General features: G+C 58.3%; 1 protein-coding gene across 1 annotated transcript; it reads right to left on the bottom strand.

Annotated features, from left to right (window-relative positions):
* Positions 1 to 5,407: 5,407 nt before the first annotated feature.
* Positions 5,408 to 9,197, bottom strand: CBLN1 (cerebellin 1 precursor). The gene is made up of 3 exons (XM_069456539.1): positions 8,592 to 9,197; positions 8,323 to 8,442; positions 5,408 to 7,070 (listed from the first exon to the last, which is right to left on the bottom strand). Exons 1-3 carry the CDS (start codon positions 8,853 to 8,855, stop codon positions 6,873 to 6,875), a joined length of 582 nt encoding a protein of 193 aa, XP_069312640.1. The 5' UTR covers positions 8,856 to 9,197; the 3' UTR covers positions 5,408 to 6,872.
* Positions 9,198 to 9,422: the final 225 nt, after the last annotated feature.

Below are 9,422 nucleotides of genomic sequence, written 5' to 3'. Positions count from 1 at the left end.
CTGTGGCCAGCCATGAGCAAGGAATTGCCAGCCCCCTCACTGGTCAAGGCCCCGTGTGGCTACTGTTCACATCTGGCCAGTGTGCTGGCTCATGGGAAAACCTGCTGGTGGCCCTAGCTGATCACTGCTCCCTACCACCATCACTAAGGGCTTCAATCCCCACTCACCGCCAAAGACTTAATGGCTTGACCCTGGATTAAACAGCCAATCAACCAATACTCAATCCCATTATTAGATGCTGGGGGGAAGGGGAGGGTGTTCCTGTTCTTTAAGGAAAATAAAATGTGGTCACTGCCCCCTAAGGTGCTCGCAGTATGTTGGGCATGGGGTGCGGCAAGCAGCGTGCAAGAACAACGTGTGCTCTGGGGTCAGCTGCAGACAGCGGGTACAATGCAGTTCCATTCTAAGACACTGTGGCTGCCCAGGGGAACACTGAGGATTTACAGGCACAGTGCCAGGCCTGCACTCCAGAGTCCCACAATCCAGTGAGTCCCAGTTCCCAAGTACCTGTTACTCCTCATCCATTCATTGAAGAAATACTTTTCGCGTAACTGTATTCTAGATGCTGCACTAGGCACTGAGAATATAACTATAAACAAGGCATAAGGTAGACACCTTTGTAGAGCGCACAGTCTGATGGGCCAAACGTGCTCACAACGCAAGCTTAGTAATCTCTCCATCCATCTGCTCACACATTCATGTGTTCACTCACTCACCCATTCCAGGAACATCTAAAGAGCATCTCCTGTCTCTGACACTATGCCAGGTGCTGGGCACACTGCAGGGAGCATGCAGGTGAGGGTTCGATCCTCACGGAGCTTAGCGGCCAGCAGAGTTGTGGGCAGGCTGTGATCTGAATAGGAGAGTTCAGGTGCTCAGCAGAGGGCGCAAGGCCCTGATGGGTGGGGGTCGGAGAGGGCTTTGCTGATGAGGTGGAGCTCAAACAGAGCCCTGAGGTCAGGCTGGAGCCTGTTCACATCAGGCAGGGGTCTATCCCTCGTCCCTCAGCCTGTATCCCTTCCCTGGACTCTGCAGAGCTCAGCAAGATGAACAAAGACTCCCTAGGCTCTGGGCTGCGACCACACAACTGGAAGACCTCTCTATAATCACGAGGCTCACCTTTCTGACATCAGCTGTGCTGTTTCCTCACTGCCTCCTGAAGTGCAGGCGGCCTCACCTATGCACAGCAAAGCATTTTCCCAGTGAGAACACCTAGCAACAAATCCGAACACCAACCCATACATCTAATGCTGGCCTCTTCCTCGCTGTCTCTGCTCACGCCATCTCAGGGTCACAGCTGGGACTTCCTGGGGACAGGCGGGGCTCAGAGTGAAATGGGAAGAAGAGGTAAAAGCAAGTACAGGTGACTGGGAAGGCTTCCCTGTCTGCCTAGGGGCTGGGCGCACTTCCCTGTCAGCATTCCTGTGAGTGAGGTGGGGGATGGGTGGGGAGGCGGATGAGAGGTCCAGGTCCCCTGAAGGGCGCTTTCATTGGCTGCGGCCATATCTGGCAATTGTGCCAGGCACAGTTTGGGTTAGCTCATGACACCATCACAGGACACCTGCTCTGTGCCAGGCACTATGGGGACACTAGGCCAAGCAAGAGGAGGAGGACACAGTTCCCACCTTGGAGGGCCTCACCCTCTACAGGGACGCAGACATGGGCACAGGCCTCATACTCTAACCGGGGAGCACGAGACACGCAGACAGAGAGCAGTCGGCCCCAGTGGTCAGTGCACATGTACATCAGCACAGCGGGTAGAATGTCCTACTCTCATGACTGATGGGGAGCGGGGATGGGAAGGCATGCAGGGAAAATAAAGAATACAGGATCCTTTCCCTGTGTCTACCGTTCACATCCACCTGCTCTGTCCCTCCCTCCTCTGGTTTCGGTTTTCCCATCTGTTCAGTGTGGCTGGGACCCACCCAGATGTTCCCTGTGTCCTATTTCTGTGACAGTGTGACGTGCCAGGTGTCCATTAATCCTTACTGTTGCTGCCGTTTACTCAGCACCTACTACGCGTCAGGCAGTGCTGAGCAGTTTTTATGCCTTTTAGCATAGTCTGCAAAACCACCCTGCTGTGAAGGCGCTGTTGTCCCCATTTGAAATGTGAGGACAAAGAGGCTCAGAGAGAATGTGTATCTTCAGTGAGGGACCCTGTGCAGAGCCATCAAGAGACCTTGGTCATCGACCCTGGGAACTCCTTTTTTGCTCAGTGGGATGAGCTCAGAGGGAGGTGTGCCTGGCTTCCCCTCCAGGCTTGACCTTCCCTTCCAGGGTGCCACTGGCGTCACCCAGAGTCAGTAATAGGTTTCATTTTTGTTTGAACGTGGGTAGGGGTGACAAGGACTGGGCCAAGTGCCTGCTGGAGGTGGGTGGCTGGATGCCCGGAGGAGGGCTTAGACTTAAAGACGCATCCATGGAAAAAGTAAGCCCACTTCGAAGAAACCCTGGACGTCTTCTAGCCCATCCGTGGCATTTGCGAGTTGAGGAAAATAAGGCTAAGACTGGAGGAGAGGGTAGTCTAAGGTCGCACGTAAAGCCAGAGGCCGAGCGTAGGGCGCACAATCAGCATCCCAGGGTCTTTCGCCTTCGCAGGACGGAACCTACGCCCGTGGGAGCGTCCTGGCCCTTCCCTCCGCCCCGCACTGCGCCCGAGAGCCACCCCTTTAAGGCAACAGTTAAGGAGCAGGGTGAGGCTCCCTCTCCATCTGGGTAATTATGTTCTCATTAGGAGCCGGTGCGCCGGGCTCTGAGCATTAGCGCTCGGCGCAGCTTGGAAGGTGCTCTCCGCTCTGCTGACGGTGGAGGCAGCGGCAGGGGAGCGAGCCAGCGGGCTGGAGCAGGAGCTAGTGCAACCCGCGCTGCTTCGCAGACCGCAGAGATGACAGCGATCGCCTCGGCTTCTCGCCTGCTGGAACCCGGGACCGGGCGGAGAAGCCAGCTCTGGGCTCGTTGGGTCCTAGAAGCCTCCCTGCGTTCTCCTCCCCACACCCCTAGGCCTGGCTGGGTGCTGGCCGCTGCAGCTAAGACACAGCCTCTGCCCTCTGAGATCTGGAGAGGGAGTGGGGAGGGAGGAGGCAGGGCTGTAAGAGGGGCCACTGTCCAAAGAGGAGGGGCCAGAGGAGGGGACGACAACTCTGTCTATGGGGGTATGGAAGGCTCCCCGGAGGAGGTGACGTTTAATGTTGAGGCAGGAGAGGAGGAAGTAACCAAGGTTCCCCAGGCTGGGGAGGAGCCTTTGAAGGCGAGGCTGAGGCTGAATGAGGGGGTGGTCCCAGAACCCCTGCAGGCTCTGATCTGAAGGGGTTATTTTAGATGAAAGCAGGAGTCGGGGCCCAGATCCACAGGGCCTAGAGGACTCTAAGCATTAAAGGACGCTGCTGGGAGGTGCAGGCTTCAGGGCTGCTCCCTCCCTGGCCCCTGGTACTGAGTGGCAGGCCCTTTCTTCTCCATCCCTCTCAATCCCCAACACACCAGTTGGAGTCTCTGGTTCCCTCCAGCTGGAGCCTAATATTCAGAAGATTGACTCACGCCCACCTTCACCCCAGAGGTGAGGGAGGTCGCCCAACTACCATACGCCAGGCCCCAGGGAGGCCTCTAAACTCCACGTCGGTGGAGAGAACTATCTACAGCCCCACTCGGGCTAATGAGAGGCTCAGGCCTGAGGATGAGGGCAGTTTGGGGGGCAGGGAACCCTCTGGGGTAGGAGCACCGGTTAGCACTTCTGAGCGCTTTCTCAGCACCCCATGGAATCCACAGCAGAGTGAGAGAAGCCCAGCCCCAGATTTCTTCCTGCCCGACCAGCACCAAACAAGACCTGGTTGGAGGGTGAGGACGGGGCGTTGAACCTTGGGAAAGCAATGCCCATATTGTGTGAACAGGACATCTTCCCAGAAGAGACAGCCTTTTAGCTTAACTTCTTAGGTCCTCAGCAGAACAGCATTTTGCAAAGCGGAGGAGAGAAAGGGTACTTCAACTTCAATTAAAGAAATAGCAAGTGTGGAGGCAGAAAGACAGTAATGGGAGATAGGTTCATCAAACGGCATGGGAAAGGGTCAGTAGGTGGAGGAAGAAGAGGGTGAAGATTGAGAAGGGTCTCCAATGCCAAGTTCAGACATTTGGGGAGGCAGGGACCCTCCCCCAGAAAGGAGGCCAGCTGGAGCCAGAGCAGAATCAAGGGAGAGCCTCCCCCCTCTCCTTCCCACCTGGGGACAATCTGTTCCCACTGCATTCACCTGCCAGGACCCAGTTCCTGGATGCACCGGCTTCCCCTTCCCCCCCCACCCCCCCACCCCCCCCACCTCCCCCACCTCCCCGCTTCAGGCCTAGTATTCAGGAGCCCACACTTAGCAGCCTGGTCATTATGGGCTGCAGCCAGGCTCACTAACCGAGGCAAAAGAACCTGCAGGCCTCTGGTCCAGGAACAGAGGATGGCTGGATCCACTGGGCGGGAGGGACCCTTGGAGATGTTTAGATTTCTCCCCGTCTTTATACAGACGGGTGAACTGAGACCCAGAGAGGGGACTTGCCAAAGCCACTAAGCCTGGACACAGCCTGGTGGCCCCACAGCTCAGGCAGCCAGAAGGACCAGAACCCTGGTGGTTCCAGTCCTCAGGAAGAGGGGCGACCAACCACCGGCAGCCGGGTCAGTGCCAAGGTGTTGGGGCGCAGCTTCCATGAATGGTGGCTATCCAACCCACGTGGCCGGCCAGCCTCCAGCCCCCGAGGGCACCCACGGGTGCGCGGTGTCCACTCCCGGGGAGTTGGCTCTGGCCGGCAGAGCTGTTGGGTCAAGCTAGTTTCGCTGCGGAGCCTTCAGCTGTTGCGGACCTCCCTTCTCAACTGAAAGACTGTGTGTGGAGAAAGCATTTCTCTTTATAAAAAGGATAGTTTTCTTTTAAATTCCTTTTAGGGTCCCTCATCCCCACTTTCCTGTGGACTGACTGGGAAGGAGAGGATGCCTCTGGCAGGAACTGAAAAATACTCCGCCCCACTCCTCACTCCCCAGTCCCTACCTGGCCCCCTGGGGACTGCAGCCACTGTGGTGGGGGGTGGGGGGCGCCCGCCAGGGCTGCTTCCCGGCTGCCTGGATTGCGCGGAGGAGAAACAGGGCCCAGGTTTCAGTCAAGGCCCCCTGCTCTTGAATCTCTAACTCCGACAAGCCGCAGGAATAAATCCGAGAAACGTTGCTTATTGTGCTATTATTAACCTCCCTCCTTCCCCGCACCCCGCAGGGGATAATTAAATTCATCCCTGAATCTCAGGCCAGGAAAAAGCCTCTAAATGGGATCAGAACTGCCAGGCCCCACCACCCCTGCCGAGCAGCTCCGGCCCTGCACCGCTGGCCACCCACTCGCTTTTGGGCTGCCCCAACCTCCCCGCTGCCGAAGCGACTGGGTCAGCCTTCCAGACTTAAAACGAAGTCGTTTATTTCAATTTTGCTTTCACATTATGTTCCGATACAATCAAAACTCCTAGACGAACCTCTTGAATAACAGAAGTCCTGCGAATGAGCACAGTCACACGTCCTGGGCGCTGGGTAATTCCGAGGGTGGATTCCGGATTCAGAGGTGTTGGTATAAAACATACTGCTTTGGGAACTGCAGAGCAGACGAGGGTTGGGGACATCCGGGGACAGAAAGAATGGGGAGATCGCCGCTCCAAGCAAGTTGGTTCCGATCCTCGAACTGGGATTATTCCTGATGCATTTGGAAAACCAAAAAACTCAAACTTCGCTCCCAGGCCAGCGGCCGTGCCTGGCCTAGCAAAATATCCGCCAAATTTCTTATATTTGTGCCAAAGCAGTGAGCACAGGCGAATGCAGGGCTGGCCCTAGGCCTGGCGCAGGAAGAAGCGCAGGGCTGGCTTTTCAAGAAAGCCTCGCCCGGCCCCAGCCTTTCTCTGGTTGCTTTCTCACAAGTCTCCTGCCCCTCTGAACCTCGACCTTTGGACCTTTGGCGACCCGGGTCCCCAACCTTGCAGCTGGGGAAGATGCGGAGTTTACAAAGCTGTTTCAGAAAAATAAAAGTCCCACTTCGACTTTATTGGATTAAAGCAAAATTAAATCTTGGCTATTCACAGGTATGTTACAGAGGACGAGGAAGCATCCGGAAGAACCTCCTTGGCATTTGGAGGAGCCACAGAGCACGAGGGCACTGACAAGCATCAGAACATCAAGCAGCCTTAGATTTCACGATCACTCCGAACAGGACATAGAAATACGGAAATACAGCCAGTTTCCACTGGGAAGAGTTCTTCATATACAAATGATATATATTTATATATTTTTTTAAACCAGTCACCAATAAGGTGAGTCCTTTCTTGGCTAGCAAGCAGCCCAGGATACAAAGTATCTTCAGCTAATTAACTTGAGCGTTGTTTTAAGAAGAGCAATACTTGCCAAATTAAAAGTAACTCCCCCATCCAAAAAAAGAAAATTTACCCCCTCTCCAAATTAAAGGGGGACATACGAGATTTCAGTAGGTAGGATTCAGAGGGGAAAGGGAGAAAGATTTCACATTATATAGTGAAATACAAAGTTTCTTTTAAATAAATTGCAGGGAATATGGACGTGGGAGTGCGAAACAATGACAAGGCAGTCGCTTTCTTGATTACTGCAACTGGGATGGGGGAGGCGAGTTTATTTTTGGAAATGGGAGTGCGCAGAGCTAAGCGGAATTTGCTTCTCCTAACAAGGAAACGGACAATGTTGCCCGACCGCCGGCGCGCACGTTTTCACCCGGATACAGCTAGAGAACATACAGGAAGTTTCAAGTCGTGCTGCTTTCTTGCCCTCTTAATTTCGGCCCCTTCCTCACTCCCCCTGCTGCCTTCGCCCTCTCCCTGCCTCCTTTCGGGCTAGGAGGCGGTCAGAGGGGAAACACGAGGAATCCGGAGAAGGTCGAGTACTTCCAGCCCCCCATCAAGTTCCCCCGCTCCAGCTTGAGGTATGCGCGGTCGCCTTTCTCCATTTGGATCAGGACTCCGTTGCTGGCGGCCTCCCGGGTCACGTCCTGGTCACCAGCGAAGGCTGAAATCACCGGCCACCCGTTTAACATGAGGCTCACCTGAGAAAGAGAAAGGCCGCTTGAGAGGCGCTACCCAGGCGGCTGGGACGCGGCGGCGGCGCGACCTCAGCCGCAAAGGCTGGGGGCACTGGGCCTCACGGGAGGGTAGAGAGGGGCTTTGCAGCTCGGGGTCCAGCGGCGGCGAAAGACCGCACATCTGGGTGAGAGGAAGGGTCTGCCCCTAAAGGGGGAGTTTCCCTCATTCCGCTTTCTCAGATGAGCGCGCTGAGCGAATCTCTGCTGTCATCCAATTTAATAAACCCATAGGTGGCTCTAACGCCCTGAGACCTTTGACCTCTCTCCTGCTTCCTCTAGCCTCAAAAAGAAACTCCTGGCAACTCGGCTCCCGGCGCTTCCAGGAAAACAAAAACAAACAAGAAACCCCTGCCCCTCCCAGTGGAGACAGTGGAGAAGCCCGGCACCGCTTTCAGCTGGTTAGAAATCTCGCACCGCTGCACTCTGCGCTTCGTCTCCAAACCACCGGCCAATTCCGCCCCAGATCGAGCTGCGCCCGCCACCGCCCGGTTTTGCCCTTGCGGTGGCATCGTCAGCCAGGGCCAGGCGCCCTCTCCCCAGCCGAGCGTTCCGCCTCTATCTGCGCCCAAAGGAAACGTGGACATCTTCGGGGACCTGGAGCGCTGGCGAGCACCGGCTGGGACGTGGCTGGAGCCTGGAGGGAGTAGCACTACGCCCCCTCCTCTCTCCATCCCTCACCCGCTGGGGCTCAGAACTGCTAGTTAAAAAACCCAGAGTCGGTCCCCAAAGGGAGGCCTCGGGGCAGGTGGGGGTTGGAGGTCAACAGTGATTTGTCCCTGGTGCTGAAGACAAGCACACAAGCCTCCTCGCAGGCTCCTGAGCTGGAGCGAGGGGTCGGGGGTACTGTCGGAGGCGCTGAAAGCGGGGATCGCGGGAAGCTTCGAGAAGCGGCAGCTGTCTGTGGTGCTAACAGCCGCCGTTACAGGAAGTCCCTAGAGTCCCGCAGGAAATCTGGGGAACCTCTTCGGAGGGGCCCAGAAAGGGGAGGCAAAGAACTCTGTCTCCAGGAATGGGGATGGGTCCCCAGAGCCGGCGACAGGGAGAGGACAGGACAGTCCAAGCCCCAGAACTGTGAAGCCCGTCACCTGTCCCTCTAAGCAGCCCTGAGCACATGCAGCTGCCACTTGTCTCCCACCTGCTCACAGCCCGCCCCCGCCCTCCCCCCGTGGCCAGCAGCCCTACAGGGGCCAGGTCCTGGCCCCAGGCGGCGGCTGACCTGGATGGTCTGTCTGTTGTAGACCTTGACCACGTGGAAGTTAAAACTGTAGATCCCTTTACGCGGGGCGATGAAAGTGCTGCGCTCGGAATCAAAGTTGCTGCCGATGTTCACTAGCACCTACAACGAGAAGGGAGCGGAGGGGAGTGGACAGGAGCCAGGCTCGGACTGCCGCCCCGCGCCTCCGCACGGCCCTTGGAGAGCATGGGGCTCGGCCTTCCACCGACCCCCCACGGTCCAATGTGCATGCGGGGGGACGGAGCGCTCACCTGGTCGAAGTAGATGATCATGGTGCGGTTACTCATCTCGGACGGCTCGTGGTTGGTGCTCCTGATGGCAGAGAAAGCCACCTTGGCGCTGCCGGAGCGCACAGAGATGCCCAGGGCTGTGCCCGTGGGGTCGGACGCGGGGTTGGAGTCGCACACCACCAGGCACTTGCCCTCCAGCACAATGGGCTCCGTCTCGTTCTGCCCGCGGGCCGGGCCCGCCAGCCACGCGACCCCCAGCAGCAGCAGCTCCACGGCGCCCAGCATTGCGCAGCCGGCGCCCCCCGCCCCCCGCCCGGGGCTGCTCGCGCCGGCCGCCCCCCGCCCAGTCCCGCGCCGCAGCCCCTTCCTCGGCTCCGCGCAAAGCTCTGCCGATGCCGCCCGGACGCTGCTGCTCCTGCTCACACTCGGGACAAGCGTCCCCCCGCTGCGCTCCCGGAGCCCTGCCCGGGCCTCAGGGGTGCCGCGGCTGCCCAGCTGCACTTGGATGCATAGCCGCTGCCGCTGCTGCCCGCCGCCGCCGTCGCCTGCCCGCAGCCGCCGCCGCCGCCGCCGCCGCCGCCGCTCTGAATTATTGATGCGGCCGCGCTGCAGCCCGAGCGGGCGGAGAGCGCGCGCCGGGCACAAAGGCGCGGACCGCAGGCTGGCCCCGCCCTGCCGCCCGCCCGCGGCCCCGCCCCACCGTCTGAGGCTCCGCCCCCCAGCCAATCCTGGCACGCCGCGCTCCCTGCCCAGCCAATGGCGGCGCTGTCCGCGCGCGGCCACCTGACCCCGCGCGCCGTTGTTATTAGGAGCGGCGAGGCGGGCGGCGCGCGGCGGCGGGGTTGGGCCTTG

The sequence above is a fragment of the Eulemur rufifrons genome, chromosome 23 (assembly GCF_041146395.1).
Source record: "Eulemur rufifrons isolate Redbay chromosome 23, OSU_ERuf_1, whole genome shotgun sequence".
Lineage (NCBI taxonomy): Eukaryota > Metazoa > Chordata > Mammalia > Primates > Lemuridae > Eulemur > Eulemur rufifrons.
This window is presented reverse-complemented; position numbering and strand designations above follow the sequence as displayed.

Coding starts and splice junctions, on each gene's coding strand:
- CBLN1 (XM_069456539.1), bottom strand. CDS start 8,855: ATGCTGGGCGCCGTGGAGCTGCTGCTGCTGGGGGTCGCGTGGCTGGCG. Junction 8,443..8,591: donor TGATCATCTACTTCGACCAG/GTGAGCGCTCCG, acceptor TTCTCGTTGTAG/GTGCTAGTGAACATCGGCAG. Junction 7,071..8,322: donor ACAACAGACAGACCATCCAG/GTCAGCCGCCGC, acceptor TCTCTTTCTCAG/GTGAGCCTCATGTTAAACGG.